Below are 27,465 nucleotides of genomic sequence, written 5' to 3'. Positions count from 1 at the left end.
AAACAATGGCACTTAACTTTACATCAAATATCACAGATAGCATCACAGTTGAAGGGTAATACATTAACAATGTGCCTTTTACAAGTGTCACTTTTTGGATGATTTTCGTCTGAGACTCAAAGACCTCATGGAACCAAAGACCCTCTTCCCAAGATCCTTCAGGGACCTGGAATGCTGGAGTGGCATCCGTCGAGTAGGGGAGGGGGAAAAGGAGCAGGAGGACAGGGGGGAGAGCGACTGGCAGCTGCCCTCCAGACTCTGGGAGTGGGACAGGTTAAAGAGGCTGGCAGTGGAGGACAGACGTTTGTCCTCTTCTTTTCCTCGCAGTAGCTTGACGCCGTCATTCCTACTGATGGCAATGCTGCCCTGGCCTACGTCAAAGGAGGAGACCCAGTGAGCCCGCCTGGTGGGCTCCTCGTTGTGGGTGTGAGGGACCAGCAGGCCCTGGGACTCGCTCCTGAACAGAGCTCGACGAGACAATCTGAGGCTGGAGCTGCGCCTGTCTCCATCGTCTTTTCCCCTTTTCCTGGAGAAAATGGGTGAGTTTTCTGCTTTTGGCTTCTTGTCGCTGCTGCTGGAGGAAGTCTTTGCTCTCCTCCAGCTTCCAATGCTGTTCCTCCTCCAGCCATAGCCGTACTCGGCTCTATCCATCTCCTCCTTTTCATTTTCAGAGTCTTTGCCCCAAAGACGTCCCTCAAAACCTCTCCAGAGTTTGCCTGAGCTCTTTCTTGGTGTCTTTTCCTCCTCATCACCCCAAGCTGAATAGTGGTCCTCCCTCTTAGCATAACTGCTAACTGTAGCTGCCCGTACCAACTTATGAGAGGCATGTTTCCCCTTGTAAAGCCCCTCCCCCTCGTCCCTGTTCCACTTGTTGCCTCCCCCACCTTGCCGCAGTGACCCTCCTCTGGGCTGGATGCCGCCATGCTCCACAGGAGAGTTTCTGGTTATGAAGCGAGGTAGGGAGCACTGGAATGGAGCGTCCCGTCGGAAAACTGACAAAGGGGTGGCACCCAGAGGGGATGGATGGAGGGGGTGTGGAGGGGATCGACTCCTGGGCATGGGGCGTGATGCAGGCGATGAAGCTGTGGACGAAGGAAGATCAGAAGAGAGAGGGATCTGCTTGTGATGGATGGAGGGGTTTTGCATGGGCTGAGGACTGCTGGAGTGTGAGAGTGGAGGAGTGAGACTGGACTGGCTCTGAGGAGAATGGGTGACACTCAGAGAGAGCTGCATCGGTCTTTGAGGACTGAGCTCTGTCTGTTTGGAGTAGTCATGATCAGGCCGGGCTGTCAGGTAAGCTTTACTCTGGTTTGTCGGCTCATTCCGTGAATCTGCTGGAAAGCAGTCGATATCCAGCTCCACCCCTTGTTCCATCAGTCCCAGAACAACAGCCTGAGACAGGCCAGAGAGTCGGGAGATCTCCTCCACCATGGGGAAGTCCTCACTGACCTTAGAACTTGTGTTGGACTCTTGAATCAAGCTGCTACGCTGAGATGCAGGAGCGGATGCAGCGCTTGTGGCAAACACTGGGTGTCCAGGCTCAGGTGGAGCACTGGTGCTCCAGTCCAACGATTGACAGAAGGCTGAAGAACCGAATGTAGAACTGGCTCCGGTTCCTAAAGGCACCTCCAGAGAACTGCGATGGCTCAGACTGCTTGGACACGTTGAAATCCGAGGGCGCGATCTCACTGCTGGAGTGGGAGCAGCTGAGGAAAGTGACGAAGGTGAACTGAAGTCGGTTCTTAAAGCTCCACAGGTGCCTTTTTTAGGGGTTTCTACCACCCCACAGCTGGAGTTCACACCAGGGGCCAGGTTCAAGTTGAAGTTTAAATGCAGGTTTATGTTCAAATCCTCCCCAGTGGCTGAAGGAAGGTTTCCCAGGTTGATGGAGTTTCTTATGCTCTTTTTTCCAGTGGTGCTGATGCTTACTCTGGCTGAGTTCCCAAGCAGGGATTTACTGGGTGTAATGCTGCCCCCTGTCAGGACGGAGGACGTACTGCGGCTCTCAAAGGCAGACAGTGACTGAGTAGAGCCGTGACTTTTGCCAGGAGTACAAAAGCCTCTGTTTGTCACAGGTCCAGGAGTGGTGCATGAGGTGAGGTCAGAGGTGGAGGAGTTTAACCGGCTGTGGTACTGCCGCGCCAGCCGGGAAATGTACTGCTCCAGCTGTGTGACGGAGACCGGAGCGAGCGGCTGCTGAGGTGGTAGGGCTAGTGTTGTGTCATTGGGATCTTCATCATCAGCGTTTGCACAGGACAGCTGCTCCTGGCTGGGGGAGGTGAAGAGGGGGCTCTGAAGGGCCACAGCATGCAGAGGGCTAGGGTACGAGTACACCTCTTTGGTTCGACGTGACACTAGGTCAGTGCAGTAACGTGAGTCCAGCTTAGGTTGGAGGTGCACAGATGAGGAAGATGAAGGGTTAAGAAGAGGAAGGAGGGAAGAAACCAGAGAATCACTGAGTCCTGCACAAAGGTCGGAGAGAAAGCTCAGACCTGTCGCATCAAGGCGGCTGGAGACTGGAAGAGACACAAAAAAATGTTAGACAAAATATCCCTCCTCATAATCAGCGAATGAATACTTATCCTTGTAAAAGACCTTGGCTGGAGTTCACAGCCAAAACAACCACAGCAGCTGCTGGTTTTTCTGTGTGATCGTTCATATTACATATTAAATGCGTCTTAAATCAGTTTGGAGTTTGAACGGAATGCGACCCTGAAGTGACCCCCATGCGCAGAAGACTTCTAAGCTGACCCATGACCACAGGCACGTGCTGTGTTTACGGAAGTAAATATAGTAGGGATGCACCAAAATTTAAAAATTTGAGGCCGAAGCCGAATAAAATATAAATGCTTGGTTGAAAACCGAATACCAAATATCAAATGTGGTTAAGTTTTTCACTTTTTTTTTTAAATAGTGCATAAATAGCCTAGAATACATTTGTTTTTTTTAAAGAAAGTAAATGTTTATTGAATATTATGACATTTTTAAATATTCCAGTAGCCTTTGCTTTTCAAAAAAAGCGCAACAGTTTTTAATTTATATTAGACCTTCAAATAAAACAAAACATTCATTCCAAAAAAAAACTGAAGTGCATTAAAGGGGAGGGATGATGAAAAATATCACTTCATAATGGTTTTGCTACAGTGATATAAATCCCTTTAGCCTCATTCAGAGGGACAAAGTGTAAAAAGTTCTGTTTCCTGCCTCCCTTGTTATTCCACATTTTGTAAAAAGTCCGCTTTAAACGGGCGAGTAGGATTTTGCCCACGTTGGTAGGTGACGTCACCTAACACACCTTCTAGAATGTGAGCTCCTCCCTCTCCAACTATCTTACAGCTAAAACAACACTGTGGTTTAATATAGAATATATGTTATACTTTATTGCCATATATGTAAATGCCAACTATTGGACGTCCAAACTGCACTACTTTTTCTGCTACCGATCGTGTTGGGAGTCACCGCTTGGAGCCACGGACCCATTGATTACACACATCAGCTGTTAGCACTCTGTGCTAATGCTACACCAGTCTTTGCAGCGAGACCCGGTGTAGTGTAAGGAGGAAACGATGGGGATGTTTACGAATTCGTGTTATAGCAATAGTTGTGGAAATCGACGGTTTCCAACTTTTATGCGGTGACGGACGACGGAGAGTGGTAAGCAGAAAGGAGAGAGTCTGGCTGTGTTTATGTGCATAAAGGAGGAGAAGCTGCTGGTTTTGCAGCAACGCACACACACTTTTCTGACTCAAAATCACTGCATGTTGTTTGATTGCATCATTGCATCACACGTTACTATTCGTGCCTTGCTTTTAACTCACAAAACCGAAGGCTGAATGTTGTTTGTGCAATATTCGACCGAATATATTCGGTGGTCAAATATTCGTAGCATCCCTAAAATAAAGAGACAGTAGTTCAGCACTTCATAACTTTAAGGAGAGTGAAAAAGGAGAGTGAAAAAGAAGAAATCCACTCTAACCCAGAGGTCAGCAACCTTTATCAAAGAGCTGTTTGGACCCGTTTCCAACAGAAAAGAAAGCGTTAGGAGCCACAAACCCTTTTGACATTTAAAATTAAGATAAAATGGCATATAACGCTGTTGTTGTTTTTTTACCTTTATGCTGTATATAAACCAACTACAGTGTGTTGCATTTATGAAATCTGCTACACAGAAAACAAAGTTACATTGGTGAATGTAACAAAAATATTTTGAACCCCGAAAAAAAGACTGGGTTGAAGGTTATCTTTAAATAAAATACTAAATGTCCATTTGAGTCCTTCTTGTATTTAAAAATAAAAAGCCAAACTTTGGTTTTATGGCCACTTAGCAAAAATTCACGAGTTCAAACCCCGTAAGGAATTTTTTTTCTTGAAAATTGTACGACACCTAGTAGTCAAAGCTCCTTCATGAGGTATGACCAGGGTAATACCCAATAGGTGATTCAGTGAGGTTTAGGTTATATGGACAGTGTTCGTGTCCTACTGATATATAGATTCCTCTCCAAGTTAAAGTCTGAATCCCTCTTGATGAATAACTACACACACCTGATTTTTATTTCCAACAAAGCCACAGGGAGCCACAGCAGAGGGATGGAAGACCCACACGTGGCTCTGGAGCCATGGGTTGCAGACCTTTGCTCTAGCTGTTTGCTGCTACATCTGTACAATGTACGGTTTGGATGTGGAGTTGGAGTCAACAGTGATGGAATAGAGATCATTATAATATTATTCACAATTATGATGTATTCGCATGGCGATGACGTAGGAGTTGGATAGAAAAGGGCCTCAGCCGTCCAGACTGTAGTGGCATTGAAAAAAATCGGATACGATTTAGGACCACATATGAAAGTGACCCAGGTCGGATTTGAAAAAATCGAAATGTGCTGTTCAGACTGTCTTTAACAGATCGGATACAGGTCGCATATGGGCAAAAAGATCAGCTTTGGGTGACCTTTGCCTGCAGTGTGAACGTAGCCCAGCATGAATCTTTGTTGTAGGCGTGTTGGCTCACCATAAACAGCTGTTGGATCGCTGTCCTCCTGACTGCTATGGATGGAAAGCTGCTGCAGCTGCAAAGCACCTGACGACCATGTGGTGTCAGGTCTCACAGGTAGAGCTGCTCCATGAGCTGCCTCACTGGACACGGAGTAGGACGAGTCCGACAGAGAGCTCCCACTCACCGAGTAGAACCCTTTGCAGAAAAGTCAAAGTGATTCAGTGTGCATTACAAACTACGGACAAACAGTGTGAGAATTATTCAACAATTACTGGCTTTTCTTTGGGTGCAAATTTAATGTTTTAATAATATTAAGCAGGGTTGTGGTCAATTACAATTTTCAATTTCAATTCCGTCTTCAATTATTACAACTCAATCATGATTACAATGACGGGCATTTTTTTCCGATTACAATTGAAATTTCAATATTTAATTTCTCCCCTGAAAGTCAATTACAATTATGTTCTCAATTATTTAAGTTCAAAATCAATTGATCCCAATTAGTGAGCCGAAAATATATAACCCCATAAAACTTAACCTTCTTCTTGCGTTAGCTTTCTGTTAGCATTTCTTTTGATAACTAGTCTTAAATCAGCGAAAATACACAAAAAACATTATCTATCATCCAATTTGTTTTTCATCTCTTGGTTACCTTGTTAGGCTTTCTAATCTATGAAAATATTGGTATTAATGTTCTTGTAGGCGTCTAGGGCTGAACGATTTTGGAAAATAATTTAATTGCGATTTTTTTTCCCTCAATATTGCGATTGCGATTATTTTCTCAAGGGCTTCTTGTCATGTATTTTTCAATGAACACAAGCAATAAATCAATCTGTTTCATAATGAACAATTTCAGATTTATTTTAAATTTAATTAATATGAAATATACATTTTAAAGCACAGATTACAACAATAAAGCAAACAAATCTGTGGCTTCCACATATCTAACTAACTTCACGTTTCATTAAACATGTAAACATGTGGACTGCACTTCTTAAATACTCTCTGAACTTAACAGGACAGCACAAGGAAAAATAAATAAATTAATTCAATTAAATACATAAATAAATAAATTGCAGCCTTTGCGGTTAGAAAATCGCGTTTAATGATATCGCAAATGCAATTAATCGTTCAGCCCTATAGCCTTTTTTACTGTCAGTAGACCCATCGAATACATTTTTTTTAACATAATAAAAGGATCCTGAAGAGAAGTGACAGGTAGTGGGAAAAGTTCAACTGAAACATGTTTTAATAATTAACTACATACAGTATGTGTAAGGCATAGAACTGTATCATGGTTCCACAGGTTTGTGTTTAATTAAATTGTTAAATAATCACAGTTTTTATAGAAATTATGCAATACAATGACAATGATCTGAAGTCAATGATAATTCAATTATGATTACAACAGTAACAGATTTTTTACAATTACAATCATAATTTCATCATAATTGTAATTAAATACCAATTATAATTAAAATTTGACCCCAACAATGATATTAAGATATGTTTCTGGTAACACCAAAAGGTCTTTTGTGCAGATAGCGGAGATTTAGAAGATGGAGGAGACATCGCCTACAGAAACTCAAACTGCATTAAAATTCCAAGATAGCGACATCACTAGACAATGTTTGTCATGTAGGCGGTGCATTCATGAGCACTGGGAAATGACACAATCACTACAAAACTGAGGATTATAGCCAAACGTAATAAAAATAACTGAGAATCCTCCTTGTTCACATGCCATTCAATTGTATTCCCAGGCTCAGGGTCAACTACTATGTTTTGTTTCAAACGTTGGCAAAAAAAAGAAACCTAACAAAGTGCTGTTGTTACAAGGTGTGAAGGAGTGGAAAACAAAGACAGGAGACTGGATAAGAGTTTAAAAAATACAGAAATGTTGACGGCAAAAACTAAAAACTGAGTCGCAGCCACGTCAGGTGAACAGAAAGATTGTGAAAAAGAGTTTGTGGTTAATGTTTAATAGGAAACCTTTCACAGTGAGACACGTTTATATCAGCAAGTGACAAACTGCTGGTCAATAAGCAGCTCATAGCTCTTATCACACTGTGTGGAGAGTTTCAGGTGTGTAGAGGTCAGGGTTGGGGTCAATTACATTTTAAAGTTACAATTGCGTTTTCAATTATCCCTATTAAATTACAATTTAATTACAATTATTATTTAATATTATATTTCTGTGTACAAAACATTAGTACAGTATTGTTACTCTTTGTATGTCACTATTTAAATAAATAAACCCCTAACCCTTACCACCTGTATGGGTGTAAAGATTCACTCACAGGTCGTAGGAAAACTTGTTTTAATAATTGCTAACTACAAGTGTGTAAGCTACAGAACTGTTACCTTGTTCCCCAGCTTTATGCCAATTACAATTACAAAGTCAATTATCTAAACTCAATTACAATTCAATTAAGATTACAACGGCAACATAATTTTGCAATTAGCTTAGCATTAGCAGAGTTCACGCCAGTGCTGTTGAGCATAGGGCCCCCGATGTTGTAATTTTGATCCCCTACGGAGTGACTGCATCCCCATGTTCAGTTTTCAGCAATGTAGGGGGGGTTTTCTGTTGTTTTTTCCTTTTTTAATCAGTACCGTCGTAATAATTGTTGCACACTTGGACACAAAGGGACATCCAGGTGTGCACGGGTTGTTTTAACTCTCTTTTTAATCTGCAAAACCCAGAAACACATACAGTACATCAGCTGCAACGTCTATTTAATATAGGCGATTTGCTTGGATGCACCCGTTTTTACCTGAGGACCCCTAGGACCCCTGCCGCCACTTAGCGGACCTCGACATGTGTGCGCACGGATGTAGAGTCTGGTTGAAACGTGTTTGGGCTTAATGAGACATCAGCTTCATTCTGGTCAGACGGGTTTGGGCCATGTTCTCTCAGGCCGGGTCTTCTTTTTTGGGCCTGATTAAAGCTCTACTGTGTGTGTGTGCATGTTGATTACGGTTGAAATGGATAGAAAAGCTGGGGATGAAGGGCTTAAAAGTTGAAAAAGCTTACAGTTTCAATAGAAATAAATGGGAAAGAAAACGTTAAACGTAAAAGTTACAAATTAAAAAGTACAAGCATAAATTGTGAGAACTTTCAGAATTTTTTAAAAGCTTATTTGTCAAAATCGGACAAACGCTGTAGGAGGAGTTAGCGATGACAGAACAAAAAATATAGTGAGGATGCCTTCTGCATCTGCAATTGCGCCTTAATTGTAATTATATATCAATTACACAATTACAATCATAATTGACCCCAACCCAGGTCTTTACCTGAACTGGGTCTGGAGTCACTATCTATGTGGCTCATAGCTGTGGGGTCAGGGGTCGGGGGGGTGAGTAGCTCAGAGGGAGCGTCCCAGGAGAGGGTTGACCAGCGACAGTTTGTTCCCTTTCCAGAAGAGAAGTGTTGAGCTCCATCACCAGAGTTACTGGTGTAGTCCTCCACTGCATCTGAGGGAGAGGAATCCTACAAACACAGAGAAGCATGTGTAAGAGACCAGTGGCAAATCAAACAGAGACATGTAGGGGGAAAGGACAGAGTTTATTATCATGTCTGAGTAAAATATGTTAGCCATATACTACAAAGAGATCCCCATGACTACTGAGCAAACTAAAAAGGAAATAAAAGGGGACTCACAGCTTCTCACATGGTGGGAGAGTAGAAGAAGACATGAAAACTCAACATCTGAGACAAATTAAAAATCACAAATCACATTCAGGACATTTGACCAATCTTATGTTAAAGGTTCCATGTTACGCTAAATGGACTTTTCTGTGCTTTAAACATGATCAAAGTGTTATATGGGCTTCATACACATGCACAAAGTGTTTTTTTCATTGATTCCCTCAATCGTTAGTTAGAGGGTGATTTGCTCCTTTCTTACTGCAGGGTGAGCCCAAACACCTCGCTCCAATTTGATGATGCGTTCCCACTTTGATGACAAATTTGACGCAGCACTGAGCTGGAGAAGCCACACCTCCAGGAAGCTCTCTGCCGTGATTGACATGTAAACAGACACGCCCACGAAGACGAGCATTTCAGCGTTCTTCGTGCAGTGCTATGTATTTATTTTCTACAGTCTATGTATGTACCAGTGAACGCCCCGCCCCCACGCTCTGTCACGTGTTTATAAAGTAGCATGAGCTCTGCTACAGAGTGGGTGGGAGGAGGGTGGGCCGTCCTCTGGCCCTACGTCACTGTGTGGGGAGGAGGAAGTCAGTGTCTCGTCTATAGACACGCCCACTCATGAATATGCATAAGTAGGCCGCAAATCAGCCTCTTTGTGTAGAGTTGCTCAGAAAGTGACTTTTCAGAGGCTAAAACTCTGGAAAACAGGCGAGTTTGGGAAAATAAACCTCAAATACTATGTTTTTAGAGTTCTTAGAACAAAAGGAGATGGGTGAAAAATGATATGGGACCTTTAAGGTGCACACGTGTGGTTTGTGGGTTCAAAACCAGTGGCTACCCACTTCTCCATAAGGATGGGTTAAAGCAAACAAAGTTTGTATAAGTACCTGTACATCAGTGAAAATAAAGTAAATTATATTCTGGTTATGCAAAGTTCCTGCACAAAATGGCTTTTTTTTTAAAGAATGTCACAATGACATGATTTGGTCTTTATTTTAAACTGGTGGTCACTGTTTTTGAGTTCTATTTTCAGAGCGGCACTTTTTCCTATAACCTATATCCCCTCAGCCTGCCCAGTGTTTGCTGGGTTAGGGCATGACCCCCTCAGTTGGCCTGGTTGTCGGGTTCCAGGTTGAAACTTTCCTACCCTTTATTCGTTTTTTTCTCCTCTCTCAATTTTATGATATTTATTTTGTGCGAGTATATATATATATATATATATATATATATAGTCGCCTCCAAAAGTATTGGAGCGGCAAGGTCAATTCCTTTGTTTTTGTTGTATACTGAAGACATTTGGGTTTCAGATCAAAACATGAATATGAGACAAAAGTTTTATTTCATGGTATTTACATCTAGATGTGTTAAACAACTCAGGACAGAGAGCACCTTTTGTTTGAACCCACCCACTTTTCAAGTGAGCAAAAGTATTGGAACAGACATTATTAAATTAACTAAGTATTAAGTAAATAATATTTATTATTTGGTGGCATAACCCTTACTTCCAATAACTGCATCAAGCCTGTGACCCATTGACTTCAGCAGACTGTTGCATTCTTCATCTAAAATGCTTTTCCAGGCCTTTACTGCAGCCTCTTTAAGTTCTTGTTTGTTGTTTCTACCTTCAGTCTCCTCTTCAGGAGGTAAAATGCTCTACTGGGTTAAGGTCCGGTGATTGACTTGGTCAGTCTAATCCCTTCCACTTTTCCCCCCTGATAAAGTCCTTTGTTCTGTTGACAGTGTGTTTTTGTGGTCAATGTCTTGTTGCATGATGAAGCTTCTCCCGATTAGTTTGGATGCATTTTTCTGTAAATTGCCAGACAAAATGGTTTTGTAGACTTCAGAATTCATTCTGCTGCTACCATCATAAGTTATATCATCAATACTTCTTCTCTCTTCTTTGATCAGTGGATTGTGATACCTTCACTACTGCCCTGTGGAGGTTGGCAGTGATGTCACTGACTGTTGTCTTTGGGTGTTTCTTCACAGCTCTCACAATGTTTCTGTCTTCAGCTGCTGTTGATAACCTCGACTGACGTGTTTGATGGCTGTTGCTCAGTACACCAGTAGTTTCTTTCTTTTTCAGGACATTCCTAATTGTTGTATTGGCTATGGCCATTGTTTGTGCAATAGCTCTGATTGAATTTCCCTTTCTCTCAGCTTCAAAATGGTTTGCTTTTCTCACATAGACAGTTCTCTGGTCTTCATGTTTGCTTAACAGAAATGCAGTTTTCACAGGTCAAAGCCAAAAACAAGAACTATTTAATGTTTGAACAATCAACCTAAAAGGCAACACCTGCACAACTAGAAACACCCATCAGTCACATGTTCCAATACTTTTGCTCACTTGAAAAGTGGGTGGGTTCAAACAGAACGTGCTCTGTCCTGAGTTGTTTAACACATGTAGATGTAAATACCATGAAATAAAAATTTTGTCTCATATTCATGTTTTGATCTGAAACCCAAATGTCTTCAGTATACAACAAAAACAAAGGAATTGACCTTGCCGTTCCAATAATTTTGGAGGGGATTGTATATACTGTATATATAAATTGTTCCTTTCCCCCACATAGTTATATTCCTATTGATTTGAAAATGTCATACCTAAAGTAAGTATGTAAATATGCCCAGAGTTAAAGTCAAATTAAAGCATGGCTATTTTTCCAACTACATTTTTCTTCCTACAAAATATTGTATTGTATTGTTACAATTTATGGTCTATCGTACGGTGAAGTCTGTCAATCGTCCCACATCAACTAAACACACACTAACAGAATGTCAAAAACTCCCTCTTAGTCACTTTTACCAGAACGGGCAACAATGTGTCCTCCAAACCCTCCCCCGACACAAAAAGCATGACAAGAACAACATGTCAAGTTAGCAGAGTGCCTTCATTTCCAAGATTAGTCAGGGGCTGAAAAGAACCCTCCTCTTTTCATTCCTCCAGGAGAGCAGGCCTGAGCACAGACAACAGGGACACTGTGAGCGGCGCTGATCAATCCTCTTGTTACTGGGGAAACAATACAGGTAGTGAGTCACTGCGGAGGGGGTCCAGGGGAGAATGGAAGACGACAGATGACGTAACAAAGAGCAGCAGAAGGCAAAGGAAAAGGAAAAGGGGGGATGGAAAAGACAGAGAGGGGAAAATCCAGATCTGCTAAAAAAAAAACCCTCACAAAACTTTGTGCCTCATGGAAACGTGTTCCTAAACAAATGGAAAACATTTTTTGAGTGAGATCTAATGACATGGTCGAAATAATAATCATAGAAACCTGCCTCTTAAAACATTTAGGAGACAGGTTGCGTTAAAAATGAAAACTTGTTTGCACCGATCGATTTCTCTTATTTTGAGATTTCCCGCTCCTTGCATATGAAACCTATTTTCATAAAGTCAGCCACTGTCCTCTTCTGCTGTGATATGACTGACAGACCCCGCCCACCAGGTCATGTTTCGTAAGTGCGTTCGTGCCCATGCCTCTGCTACATGAGATAACTACAAGTTACGGAGAGTCGGAAGCACTGTTAGCTTAGCATGTCTGCACGCTAACCCTAACCCTAACCCATTTGCAGAAAAAGTGTTTCCATTGCGCTTTTGCAACATATTTCAATATTAAAACATCTGAAATTACTCCTCATGAAAGTGTAAAAACATTTTGTTGTTTGTTAGGTGTTTTCATTATCACTTTTTATTGCGAAATTTAGATTTTGCGTATTTCCATGGGTAATGGAAACCCAGCTACTGTCTCTCCGATGCTTCTCAGGTTTGAACAGCTAGAGTAACTTCACTCTGGGAACAGAAAGGATTTGGAGTGTTGGCTCTGATCTCAAGCTTTTCGGAGTTTAGAGTGTTAGACTTTTTATATCTACGGCTTTTGAGCAGCTTTGCTGAGTGAGTGACCCAAAACGAGTGAGAAGTACCAAAAACAGAGACGGAAATAAGTAAGTGAGTCACCCAGTGGGTGGAGGAGGGTGAGTGGAGGGAGCGACGGTTGCCGGGCGAGAGAGAAGGGCATCTAGCAGGACATCGACCCCACCCCCCACTACCACCACCCTCCACAAATAATCCCACCCTCCCTACTTCTCGAATGTCCTTTGGAAACAGCAGCCGCGTCCTCGCTCTCCTACTCCTCCCACACAGAACTGCACATTCAACACATATTCATGTAACACACACAAACGTAGAGTGTTGGCATGCTTTTCATTCACATTAGAGATGCACTGAAATGAAAAGACTTGGCCGAAAACCAAAAATGAAAAAAACCAAAGCCAAAAACCGGAAACCAAAACAGCAAAATAAATTTTTGTGCAAATAATTATTCCCATTGCATTTATGGATATGACCTGTACTAACTTCATTAAAATCCAAACATTGCAATTGTATAGAATAATACTAATGCTCACGTCCTAAGAAAAACCGTTTAAAGTAGGGCTGCTCGATTATAGAAAAAATAATAATCACAATTATTTTAGTCATAATTAAGAAAAAGTTATTTATTTTTTGTGCAAAACAATGTAAACATAAATAAAATCCTTCAAACACTAAAATCAAGTATGTCCACTTGCACGTATCTTTGCTCTAGGTCTTTATCATCAAACCCAAAGTGTTCCCATATATAAGAGAATTTGTCTTGCTGTGTTTGTTTACCAAGCGTTTTTGCTGCGTTTCTCCTGCCATGTTTCAAGACAAGCAACAACATTCCTTGTGTTTGCCTGCAGGCGAGCTTTGATTTAGCTGGGATTTAGCAAATAAAACATATGAATAATTGAAAAAAAAGAAATATATATATACATAAGGGATGTCCCGATACAACTTTTTCACTTCCGATACGGATATTGCCGCCTTGCGTATTGGCCGATATCGATCCGATGCGATACGTTATCAGCACGAATCATACATACTTTTATTACTTATTTTGTCGTGTGAAATATTAGAAAAGACTCGATCATGTGATGTTACTCAAAGAGAGAACAATAGTCAGCAACAGTAGGTATGAGAAAAACTGACCCATTGATTATTAACCAATTGGTTACATACATTTTAACCTTCAACTTAATATCTACAGTATTGTACAATTGAATATATATAATATAATACATATCGGAAATTTTGGATGCAGTCCGATGAAATCCGATATCCATTTTCTGAATCATACCAGACCGATATCCAATATCAATATCTGATCGGGACACCTCTGATATATATATAAATAATTTTTTCTTGATTATGTTATTTTTGTTATCGTTGAGTGTAATAATGAAAATCATAATCAAATTTGGATTAACTGCACAGCCTTACTTTAAATTACTGAAAAGTGTAAAGAGCAGAAAAAACATCAGCTCCTCAACAGCAAAATGCATTGCACATAACAGGGTGTAATGTTACACAGTGACCAGTGCATGATCAAATCATAGGGGCCTGATAGACAGGAGGGTGGAGGTCTGCTCACAGCTCTGTAACATGATATCCCTCCTTCATGTGAGGGGTGAGTGCAGCCCCCTCTGGAGCAATGTGTGCAAAATATAGGGGTGAATTGGATAATAACTCCATTATGATCAAGCTGCAGACATCCTCTTAAAAGGTGCATTGTGTCATCTGTGAGATGGATTGCAGCTGTTGCTATGAGGAGGCGGTCAAACGAGTGGTTGGGTGAGAAGAAGTATTTATTGTTTCATCCATTAATAATGAACTATTGGTCCACCCACACTTTGTATCTTCATCCTGGACATCCTAAAAGTATTAATATCACTGTGTTTTTCTGTGCGCTGAGCGATTCAGAGGCAAAAAAAAAAAAAAAAAAAAAAAAAACGCAGGGAGACAAAGCCATCTCTCCACAAGTCCAGGTAATGACTTCCTGTGTAAGACGATGCTGCCCAACACTAGAAGCTAATTTCACAACAGGCTGCATTCAGCCCAGTTAGCTTTGTAACAGACCTCTTTGTTTCAAATATGTGGAAAGGTCACTTGTTTTCAAGAAGCTTTCCTTCTTTTTGGTGCAGCTTGCAGCCTGGACTCTACAAACCAGATCAAACAGCAGTACTCTGCTCAGCAACAGCCTAGAGAACAACTGCTCATGTTTTAGGACAAAAGAGTTGCTGCTGTAGCAAACACTAGGGTTGTAGACCAAGACCAGAATACACCGAGACCAAGCAAGACCAAGACCTTTTGGAATCAAGACCAAGACAAGACCAAAACCATAAAATGACAAGCAGTTAGAATTGTCTTTAATTTTAGTTTTTTTAAAATACGTTTGACAAACGTTTGAAATGACATACATGTACTATACACTACAATCTTAATGAGTATATACTGTCAACTATATACTATTAGTATGATTAGGACGATGACCGATGGTGCAAGTTCCCACTGAAGTATACTTCCAAGTTTCCCAAGATGCATTCCAAACCTACAACAGCAAAAACCTGAAGCACACTGAGGCTAAATATCTCTGTTGATTCTCCACCTTTAAAAAATCTAAAATAATTTTAAGTAAGAAAGTGACCAAGTAGAATAACAACATGTGGTCATTTGAGCCATAAAACATGCGGAAACACGTTTAATTCCGGCATTTCAGAGATTTTTGGAGACCCTCCATTGTGCTACTGACAAAACTTCCAGTTAACTTCAAAACAAGAGCCCTATTTACAAAAGTGTTAAAAAACTAATGGAAGACAAGAAGAGATGCTTTTGTTTTGAAAAGGGAATGTTTGCCATTTAGCTTATATTCTGCTCGCAATGCATCATGGGGCGGATGAGTATGACTAGTGTGTCCACTGTGCATACTTAAAAATGTCCTGATAAGGTATACATCCGGGTATTTCTCGTGTACTCACTCTTTTCATAATGTGAACACACTACATACTCATTTTGACTTCATATTAGTAGTATGTTAGTATGACATTTCGAACAAAGCCAAAGTGTCTGCAGCTCTTTCAATGCACAGCATACAAAAATCTCAAATCTTGACAAATTTGTTCAACTACTTTTTGCAAAACAATACATTCTTGTATGTATTCTAAAGCCACTAATACATCCAGAATTATTCTAAATATCTAAAAATAAGGTCTTTATTTGTCAGGTGAATGAGGCCTGAATTAAGTGGACTGATGTCTGAGTTTTTGCAGCTGTCTGACACATAGGCACATAAAAACATTTGAGGCAGTCAGAACAGTTGTTGAGCTAACGCTAAAAGTTTTAAATCAAAATACAATGTTAATTAATCAGGAATAGTTCCAGGTGCTTCTCCTTGTTTTCACATTGATGAAGTTGAAGAATAGAAGATCAGTGCTGGTCTCGACTGGTCTTGTTGACAGAAAATTCAGATTCTAGCCAGTCTGAGATGCGAGACAAGACCGAGTAAAGATGCTCTTGAGTGCGGGACAAGACCAAGCCCTTCAAGATGTCTCAAGACCAAGACTGGTCTTGAGTACTAAAACAGATAACTGAGATAATGAGAATGTTATGATGTTCTAAAGGTCAAATTCCTGTGAAGTTTACATGACCTCACAAAGTGTGGGATTTAACTTCGTACACTGATTTACAAACACAAATACATTTCAACACTAGACACATTTAAAAAGGCTACAATAACTGCTGACTCAAAGAGCTCATGAGCTGATATTTTATGGAATATATCAGTGTATGTAGATCACTCTATTAGTGTTAATGTATGTAATTCATTAATTTCCTCACTTAAAATGAAAAGCAATCAGTGTCCATCAGTGTTTTTACTGATGCTGAATCTTGTTTCATTTATCTTAGGAGTTACATAAAGTTATGGTTAATAAATAACTGATTTCCTATAATTAAACTAGATCAAGCTGATGATTTAATCATTCAGTATATTTAGGTGTAATAATCTCAATAGTTACATTAGTTTAATGGGACCAGCTTTGTCTGTGAACACGTGAAATATTATTAAAAAATATTGCATTTCACAAGTCAGGACGGATGTAGTGACATTAGTATTTATGCTAATATTTATTTCACATAATGTGTGACATGTTTAGCTTTTATTCTTCCATACAAGTGTTAAATCTGACCATAAACAAATCGGTGGCTTTATGACAGTAAGACGTGTTCTTTTTACGTTGTCTATTCCTTATATGGAGTGGTTAGCATTAGCTCTTAGCTTAGTCAGTGTGTCGGTGTGCTAGCTTAGCATAGTTAGCTTTAGTTGAGTTTCCAGTTCATAATCGTTGCTGCTTGTGTTTGTGGAACTTTGGGTGGATCTGACGGAGGAACTTGGATTGGTTCACTTTGTTGGATGGTTATCTGGTTTTAACCAAGTAGCGGTCCATGATGATGTATCGCAGCTCGGTAGCTAGCACCGCCGTCTGTAGGTGTGAGAAAGCTGGGGGCGGGAGCGGTGGTGCACACCGCGGAGGCTTCGCTGCCGCAAACAGCATTATGCTCCAGAGAATAATAAGTTGATAACAAACAGAGGCAGTTTTGTCCTGTGGAACAACGTTTTTAAGGGCATTCTTGGTTAAATTGAGAGACAAATGGCCCGTGACCCTCGCTGATTTCAGACATAGAAATTTATCCTTTATATCGTGGGATGACATATTCTTACTGGTGAGAATATTTTTGACGATAATTTATAAACGATAAAATATCGCACATTCCTATGGGCAGTAGAAAAAAACAGAGAGATGAATTAGCCTAATTTCTGCAGTGGGTAGTTAGAGTTGGATGGATCACATAACAAAAACTCTTAAAGCTGCAGGCGGCAATCCCATATAATCTTAAGTGAACTTAAGAAAAGTTTCCAGCATGGCATTGTGGGATTGGGAATCCCGTAGAAGAATGCAAAGATAGTGCTGAAGCAAAAAGTTTTCATGATGGATTTGAAAAGAAGACACCATTTTGGTTCTGGGCATACCTGTCAAGTTTTGGATTTGAAAATAAGGGAAATTTTCTGGCGCCCACTACGATCCGTCCCACCCGCCCAACCAAGCTCCAGTATAACTATTTTATTTTAAGACAAGTGTAGAAGAAATCTAAAATACCCACTTGTCAACCACTTACTAAATACAGTTACGTGATTAGAATCTGGTGGATTGTGGGTTGTTTTAACAAGAATAATAATTAAAAAAAATTCACCCCATTTAAACTCCCACACGGGGTCCCAACCCTAAGGTTGAAAAGGCTGATTTAATGTCTCCTGAATAAATTTATTTTTATAGTTTTTATAATTTACAGTCATCTCACACATGGGGTGGAACCAAGACTATCAATTTATTTGTTAATTTTACACTCCCTGTAGTGCCCCTAGGGGTACACGTACCTCCATTTGAGAAACACTGTTCTCGGTTAAGAAGGTGGCTTTTCCATTCAAGTGCATCTACTAATATATACTGTATCTGTGCATTTGTGTGTCTGTGATTGGCTGCCACTGGGGAAGCAGAATAAGGCTGTAGATAATTGGTGAAAAGATGAAACATTGCATTTAAAGGGGCAGTATTATAAAAAAAATCACTTTATAATGGCTTTGCTACAGTAATATACATCCCTTTAGCCTCATTCAGAGAGCCAAAGTTTAAAAAGTTCTGTTTCCTCCCTCCCTTGTTATTCCACAAAGTCAGCTCCAAACGGGGAAGTTGGATTTTTCCCGTCACGCGCTGGGAACTTTTCCTCGTCTCGCCTTTGAGATCTGCTGTCTTTGTGGCACAATGCGACGCAGCGGTTGGACAAAACAGTGGACTATCACCTTGAATGGACTATTCCTGTCATCACTAGATGAGATGAAGACAAGAAAGTGGCTTAGTAGCTTCCTAAGCGTTTGAAGTGTTGCACTGCTGGCACGCGGCGTACATGTTTTACTTTAATGTACAGTTTTTTGGCTGTGATGCGTTCATGAGTGAAGATGTTTAAGCAGTTGTTTGTTAGTTGTAAATCTCACGGGTAATGCACTGTTTATCTGCCTCTTTGTGGCACTGCTCTGCTGTAAATAGGCTTATACTCACCCAACCAGTGGAAAATAGGTACTACGGGTTGGCAATATCTATTAATGTACAGTATATATAACTATGTAGTCTTTTTAACAGACAGTCCGTACACTGCTGATACTTAATCATGGGACTTAATATGTTTCTTCTTTCCACGAACATAACAAAAGTAGTTTTGTTTTTGTGATCTTCAAAATTCTTGTCTTGCCACACCAATGCTGTCACATGACGCCACAGAGCAGTCGCATCCCTTTCCTTCCCAACTCACGACTGGATGAATGAATCATATTTCCAATTTAATTCAGAAAAAAAAAAAAAACCATTGAGTTCAAGTAAAGTGCATCCTGCTGTGAGTCATCACATCCATGCAGAATATTTACATTTATAGAAGCAGAGGCTTGAATCACTGGAAAGGTGGATATTATGAGGACGTTGTGTGGGAGGTTTTTCATTAACATTCTCCTCCCTGTTCGGCGTTGGAAGTAGATCTAGCCACACACTACAAGCAGTGACTTGTTTCCATTAGTGGTAGATGTGTTGGTCCTGCTGAGGGCAGGAGACCCTGTGCCAGGCTGCTCTGCTGCAATGCCAGGTCCCTTCAGAGGTGAGAATCAGAAAAGCTCTCCACAGGACCTCACAGCACCACAGGAGGAAGCACAGAGCAGTTGATACAGTAGGTGGGTGGTGAGGATGAGGATAGCAGCACATTTTCACACTGGACCACACTGCACAGTCCATGCAGCAGTATGATAAAAATGGGCTTTGTTATGTATTATTTCCACTGGTTATTCCAGGTATTTCCACTCAGTATGTTTGCATTTCACAGTATTTAATCCAATGAACGCACGGTTGAGCAGAGGTCGCCATAGCTACAGCCGGGTTCAAATGCAGAGTGCATTAATATGCTGCAGGAACACATTCACACAACAGACATGATGAGGCGTTTGGTACTTTCTCAAAATAACTGCACTCCACACACAGAGGGCCTGTTTCATATTTCACTGACAAACTCCACACAGCAACAGACCCTGAACGCAGCACGACCCCCAGATGATCAAAAGACGGAGATAATATTTTTAGTTTTCACCAGCGTTTGTTTATTTGTCAGGATTACGTCAAACGTATTTCACGGATTTTGACCAAAGTTCAACCAAAAATAAACCTTATACCAGGGGCGTCAAACGCATTTTAGTTCAGGGGCCAACAACGGAGCAGTTTGATCTCAAGTGGGCCACAGATTTTATGCTGGAAATGAGGAATTTCACCATTACTGTGCCCTAGTTTGCACTTCTACATATATATAAAATACAAAATGTATAAGCAAGTAACAATATCCAAGCAATAAGTGATAAATATCAGCCACTAAAGGGTGTTCACTTTAAATTTCCTAGATTTTGTGACCAGTTTCTTTTTAATCAACAAAATATATCATTTTTTATACCTTTATTTCTGACTTGGGTTCCATATAAACCATACAAACAAACATAAAAACACTAATTATGTAATAATTTGAGGAAAATGTAAGAACTTTGTTAGAACTTTAACTTTATTCCAACTGTTTAACATGAAAAAAAAACTGCAGTCATTTGATATAAGCACTGGTGAAACTGTGAGCATCTGGAAATATTGTTGAGTTTCATTTACACAATGATTTAAGTTTTTTTCTGTACGTTTTTGCTTTCTCCTGCGGGCCGAATTGGATGTTCCAAATGGCCGGATTTGGCTCCCAGGCCATGAGTTTGACATTAGAGCTTTACATCATGGAAGACTCCTTTTTGGAGTGATCCCGATCAATATACTGATTCTGGATTGGTTTATGAAATTTGACACAGTTACGTGAGGATGGTTTCTCAACTGCTCCACCAAGTTTCATCCAGATCAGATCCAGATTGCGCATTTCATTGTGATTTTTTGGAGATAAAAAAATGAATGTGCCCATTTGGACCTACTGTATCATCATTAATGGGGATAGAAATTTCCTATAAGCTTTAAAGTGTGAATGGGAACGTTTTACTTGGAGTTTTATACATAAAGGCTGACATTTTTATGACATGACACCTGTCACTAGCATGAATAAGGTGTCATGAAGGCTGTTATTAAGTGTCGTTTATTATCTTAACCCTTCGTTACCCTAACCCCTAACCCTACCTAAGGTGTCATAATTTAGCAAACAAAACTTAATGACAGCCTTCATGACACCTTATTCATGCTAGTGACAGGTGTCATGTCATAATAATGTCAGCCTTATGTATAAAACTTCCAGTAAAGTGTTACTGTGTGAATTATCATGGAACTATGCTAATCACTAGCTGAGGTTTGTGCTCTGAGTGCTCGTGTCTCTGAATGGGATTGATTACGACCATCATACACAGTGATGCACTTTCTTTGTGATGCTGTGAACCATCAGACAAAACGCCTGATTTTTCATCCTCATACACTATGCATTGTGCAGTAGGGATGTTGAAAAAAGTCGATTCGGCGATATATCCCGATATTACGTATTCTCGGAAAAAGCATCCATATTTTTTACCTTTATTTACCCAGAAAAGTCTTTTCCACTGCAGGAGACATTGTAACTGCACTGCTCTGAAACCTGGCATGTTGACCAGCTTGTGTTTTTTCAATCAAATCTAAAAAGAAAGAACTAACTGTTATTTGCTGTTCTAGGTCAGGATTCTGTAACCTTTACTCTACAAGGAACCATTTAACCTCATCTCACCTGGATTAAAGTCCTCCTGGAGCCAAAAAATACCTTCTCAATGAAGACAATACAGTGTATTAAATTATATACAGGTAAAATTATATAGAAAAATGTTTGATTTAATTTGATTTGATTTATATTGATCATGTAAATGGCAACTTAAAAACAGTTTAAAATAAAATAAAATAAATTGACAACAATAAATAAAACAGTATCTTCATCTTCAAATTCTTACACATCTCAGTTTACATGAACACAATGTTATATAAAGAATATTTTTTAGTTAATGTATTTGAAAGGCTACAAAAAGTAACTTGAATTTGATACACATGATCATGTGATCAACACATGCTAATTGCTCATTTCTTGCCACATATAAAACATACATATTTAACCTGTACATTGGTGGTTAAATTAATCTGTTCCCACACAATTAAAATCTATATTTTCTTCCAGAATAGTGTTTTTGTTGGTTTAATTATCTTACCAGGGATTTAAAACTTAAGGTTAACCACAGGAAAGTTGATAATCTGTAGATGTTGCAGGAGGTGAAGTAGAAAGATGCTGAGTCATTGCACAACGTGATTTATTTTAGGTTAACAAATTGTTATATCTTGATTTTATTTGTCATTAATCATTAATAGCCTCTGTAAAAGAAAACTCTTTATTTCAATAGTTATTTTTTTTTAAAGCTATAGAGAGCCATTGCAAAAGAGTCAAAGAGCCACATTAGGCCCCAGAGCCTCAGGTTGCAGACCCCTGTTCTAAGCATAGACCTCAGTTAAGTTGCACTGAAGCCAAAGTTGGTTTAAAAGCCACAGGCAGATTGTATGTTATTTTATTTTAAGTTATTGGCAGATGGCATGTTAAAGCCAATGTTTTGAGTGTAAAACATGCCAATGAAATATATTTCATACATAATGTTCTCATGAAGGTGTACACAGTTACAGATTAGTTGTTTCTTAAGTCATATATTAAAAGGAAAATTGCAATAAACACCTTATACTTTAATATCAGGATATATCTAGCATCGTATCGTATCGTATCGTGACCTATGTATCGGAACACAAATCGTATCGGCAGATGCCAGGCAATACACACCCCTATTGTGCAGCAGCTGATGGTGATTTAGTTTTCTGTCACACTTTGTTGTTAACTAAAATGATGACACACAAGGTCTACAGCTGATAACCAGCTCTATTTCTGAGTGTTATCATGGTGAGTGTGAACTGTCAGCAGTGAAGGAAATTCAACCATAGTTTAGATCACGTGTGTCAAACTCACTTTAGTTCTTGGGCCACATATACAAAGTAGTTTGGTCTTAAGTGGCCACAGATTTAAGGCAGGAAAAGAAGCAGTTCCAACGATTTATACAAGTTTGCACTTCCACATATAAATGATACATAAAGTTTGTAAGGCGCCGACAATAAGTGACAAATATCAGTCTCTGCAGGATTTACTCTTTTAAATTTCATCGATTTTGTGACCAATTTTTATGTAATTTTGGAGCAATTATATGAAACTATTTGAGGAAACAAGCAATTTCAGATTTAAAATGACTGCAGTATGGCATGGGAAAATTACCATCCTCCTAATATTGTGGAGTTTCATTGAATTAGTGTATTTAGAAGGGCTGAGATATCTACTACTGAATTTTTTGGTATTTTACACAATAATTATTGTTTTCTCCTGTGGGCTGAATTGGATGGTCTAAAGGGCCGGATTTGGCCCCTGGGCCTTGAGTTTGACACATGTGGCTTAGCTGTAGAAGCACGTTTCACCGCTCACAGGTTTGATGGTGTGCTCCACACTTTAGAGGTCAAAGGCTGTGGGTGTGCGTTTCACAAGGGTATTGTTTGCATGACACATGATATTTGTCCTTGCTGTTGGTCAGTAAAGTTGAATTACTTTCAGCGCTTGCTGTATGTGTTGATCTCATCTGAGTTCTGCTGCTATCCTGTAATATTAAAGTTGTCTAAACCCTGCTCAACAATATTTGCAGGTGCTCACAGTTTTCCCCATGCTTATATTGCATGTTTGCAGTCATTTTTTAATGTTAAACTGTTGGGAAATACAACTTAAAAATTGTCACAAAATCCTTTCATTTTCCTCAAATTATTACATAATATTTCCCTTAATTAAACAGAAATTGGTCACAAAATCTAGGGAATGTCAAGTGTAGATCCTGTATGGACTGATATGTGTCACTTTTTGCTTGGTTATTGGCAGTTTCTTGCATATTTTGTGTTTTATGTATACATAGAAGTGTAAACCAGGGCACTGTGATGTTGAAAGTACTTGTTTTTTTCCGTATAAAACCTGTGGCCCTCTTGAGATCAAACTGCTCCGTATTTGGCACTGGAGGAGGTCACCAGAAACTCAGAATCATTTCTGAACAATTTGAGACCATTTTTTCTTTTTTTCCATCAAATTTCAATGCCTTTTCTGCACATTTTTTGTACTTTCAAGACATTTTCAGCACTTCTAAACGATTTCCACTACTTATCCACCCAATGTCACATATCTTGACTCATTATTGTCACTGTTAACCTCTTTTCACCACATTTTATGCTTATTTTGCTCATTTAACCACATTATCTATTTGTCATGACCGTTATTTGCCAGTTTAAACTGATTCATTTTAAATGACATTACCCCAAACCCCCTTCCCTGCCTCTATTAAGCCAATAATGACACTTTCAACCCTTTTTACCACTTTTAATGTCCATTGTGGCCACGCTAATTTGCAACTTCAAACCAATTTTTTCACCACTTTTTCCACCATTTTTTGTCCCCATTTTATTCCTGATTAAAACAACGATTTACATCTTTAAGATGACTATATACAATGGCCCAAATAATAATAAACATTCTGGATAACAGTGGATATTATTCAGATAAATAAATAAATGTGTTTATCACAGATTCATAGAACAATAGAACTTCATTTTACTGACTTTATGGATGGACCCCAAAAATCTCTCCCCTTTATTCCCCCTTATAGATGGACCTGTCTACACATGACTGTTCTTCAATGATCATGTCTGTGTTCAACCACCTTTAACTACATATACAGTGCATACATATATGCATATAATGTCACAGGTTGAAATGAACTGATGCATGATGGGTTGGAGTCCAGGCCCTCAGGATGGGACCTCCTCACATTGTCCTACTGGATTACATGTCAACACATTCCCCAGCTTTTAAACACCAGTGGATCCATTTCAGGACAAGCATGAGAATTAGGGCACTTTAAGAAAGAAGGTTCATCTTCAGTGAGCCTGACTTTCTCTGGGTGGGTTTGCACTAGAGCTGGGCAATATATCAAGATTCAAGATATATTGAGTTTTCTATTTTGGAGATATAGAAAATTACAATATCGCCTATGTTGATATATTATTTGATATATATATACCTTCTCAGAACAGCATGGAAACCTCAGTCAGATGGATTACTGAGTGTGTCCTCACCAAGACCTTCCACTAAACAAGCATCGCTACAGAACTCACTCACACGTGCTGTCCCTTAGAGGAGAAAAGGGCAAAAGTTACATATTTTGTGCAGTTGTTTAATAATAAATGTGTCTGTGTGGCACTTTGCATCAGGACATTTACCCAGAATAGTTTATCTGGTGAGACTTTATTGAGTTAAAGACATGGAGATTTATATCGTATATCACCATTTGGAGAAAAAATATCGAGATACGAGTTGTGGTCCATATCGCCCAGCTTTGGTTTGGACACTGTGCTGCGGACAGTGATGGAGCACAACTTTTAATGGAGGTGATTTGGATACAAATTGAGATTGAAAGAGACCTTAAGATGATCTTCAGACACAAAGCAGTAATTTAGCACCTGGATCTTGATTCTAGAGTGTGAATAACGATGATTCCCTGAGCCCAAGAACATCAGAGACCGTCTCTATCATTAGGTATTCAGATCAGATCCGATCCGATCAGACCCAAGGAGGCGCAGATAGACCATCACCAGACCTACATCCATATTGAATAACGGACTCACTGACCTGTTGCCCGCGGGATGTCGCAGAGCCATGTCCGGGGTCTGAGCCGCAGCTCTCCGGGTGGTTCCTACTCTCTTCCCGGGTATCAGCTCGGTCCTGCAGAGCCCCGTCCACCAGGTCCAGGTGCTTATAGCGGAGAACCTCCAGCTCCAGCAGCCCGGCCAGCGTCGCTTTGAGGCGCTCCCCGATGCGGACGCGCTCGGTACCGGACCACAGCGAGTTCACCGTGCAACCGCGGCGGGTGGCCATCCTCCCCGGGGACTGAGAACCAGGACACACCGCTGACCTCCGCTCCGTTATGTCCAGTGATAATAAAGGATGGACGGTCTAAGGTCCAGATCCAGGTCCAGGTAAAGCAGGATTTAACATTGCAGAGGTTTGATTTATCGCAGCGTTGCAAAGAGCCAACCCAGTCTACAATGGAAGGCTGCCATTATAAACCATTATAAACCATTACAAAGCCCCCTGACCGAAGGACGGGGACGGACTGCAGTCCTGGTTCGGGTTCCGGGTGACATGGTCCTCAGACAATGCAGAGCTCGAGCTGCTGTGGGTCCATGTGGCAGAGGCGGCAAGGGGAGGAGCCTCTGCACCCGGGCTGCTCTCTGATTGGTCGGACACGTTTCTCCAAAGGACGCCGTCCACATGTCCTCTGTGTCCTCCTCAGGGTCCAGTTACCGTATTACCAGCTGTAGACCCTGACCTCCACTACAATATGACCGCGTATAGCTGTGATTCTATGTATACACCCCCTCCCCATAAATAAATAGAAATAAATGAAGTTTATTTTGAATTTTTAATTGCAAACCAGGGGTCACCAACATGGTGCCCGCGGGCACCAGGTAGCACGCATGGACCATGTGAGGGGCCCTCAGGAGCTCTGAGCTCCATCTAAAATCTGATTTACTTTCCCCAAGAAGCTATGTACGTGTACTTCAGTAAAAGTACCAATGGCACCGGGGGTTGTCTGTACGGCAACCGTACAAATAGACACATTCTTTTTTAAATGTGACAACATTTTATGAAATGTTAAAATTATATACAATTAGTTAAAATTTGTTTGTTAGTAGCTAGTAAAAAAGGAAGATGAACATTTTCTATGAAATGTATTGAAAATGAAACAATTGCAAAAAGTAGGTGAAATAATGTGTTGCATGTTGAAACTTGAATATTTCCTATCTTATTATCTTATCCTTTCATTAAAGTGAAACCATGGACATTTAGTTTTTTTAGAAGTTCTTTTCTAACTGGTAGCCCTTCGGACTATACAGTACCTATGAAATAGCTACAGTTTCAGAAAGGTTGGTGACCCGTGGTCTACACATTGTTATTAATTTTAAATATCAAGACAAAACAATGCAAATCTGCCATACAACAAACCATTGACAAAAAAAAAAAAAATTAATTAATTAAAGAAAATTCAATAAAATAGCATAAATATGGGCAGAAGATTGCTTGTAAGCAGGAAATAAAGAGCAGACAGCCAGGGCAGTAGGTCAGCAGATGTAGTTACAGATGTTTAATATTAATATTTAATTAAGAGGCCATCCATGGGGCCATTGATCATACAGTGGCACAGAGACAGATACTATTTCTCTTTGGGTCAATATGACATCACATTATTACTGGATAATAAATGTTTCTTTTTCCTCAGAGTCGGCCCAGCATTGCTAAATCAAATTAGTATATTGAACGAGACCTGGGCAATGTATAGAGATTAAAGATATGTTGAGTTTTTCATTTTGGTGATATAGAAAATTACAATACTGCTTATATTGATATATATTTCTATTTCACAGTATATTTTGTATTAAAATACTTGTTTTAGGAGTCACTGATTTCGCTACTGCTCAGAACAGCATGAAAAGCTGTCAGATGGATTACTGAGTATGTCCTCACCCAGACCTTCCCCTAAACAAGAATCACTACAGAACTCACTCACACGTGCTGTCCCTTAGAGGAGAAAAGGGCAGAAGTGACATATTTTGTGCATCTGTTATCTTATGACCTATACTGCAGCCAGTCAGCAGGGGGAGCTCTAAAAATAAAAGCTTCACTTCACCGGGGAGCTTGTCCCGTCCATTCTTTTTACAGTCTATGGTTCTAACTCAGACCTTCCCCTAAACAAGTCACGCTCCACAACTC

General features: G+C 40.1%; 1 protein-coding gene across 1 annotated transcript; it reads right to left on the bottom strand.

Annotated features, from left to right (window-relative positions):
- On the bottom strand, nt 1-25,898 carry LOC114471666 (mucin-12). Its single transcript, XM_028460546.1, has 4 exons — nt 25,324-25,898; nt 8,291-8,486; nt 5,009-5,188; nt 1-2,516 (listed from the first exon to the last, which is right to left on the bottom strand). The coding sequence occupies exons 1-4, from the start codon at nt 25,567-25,569 to the stop codon at nt 88-90; spliced, it is 3,051 nt and encodes a 1,016-aa protein (XP_028316347.1). The 5' UTR covers nt 25,570-25,898; the 3' UTR covers nt 1-87.
- Between the last annotated feature and the right edge of the window lie 1,567 nt (nt 25,899-27,465).

The sequence above is a fragment of the Gouania willdenowi genome, chromosome 10, assembly GCF_900634775.1.
Source record: "Gouania willdenowi chromosome 10, fGouWil2.1, whole genome shotgun sequence".
NCBI classification, from domain to species: Eukaryota; Metazoa; Chordata; class Actinopteri; order Blenniiformes; family Gobiesocidae; genus Gouania; species Gouania willdenowi.
The sequence above is the reverse complement of the archived record's forward strand: the minus strand, read 5'-3'. Positions and strand labels throughout refer to the sequence as shown.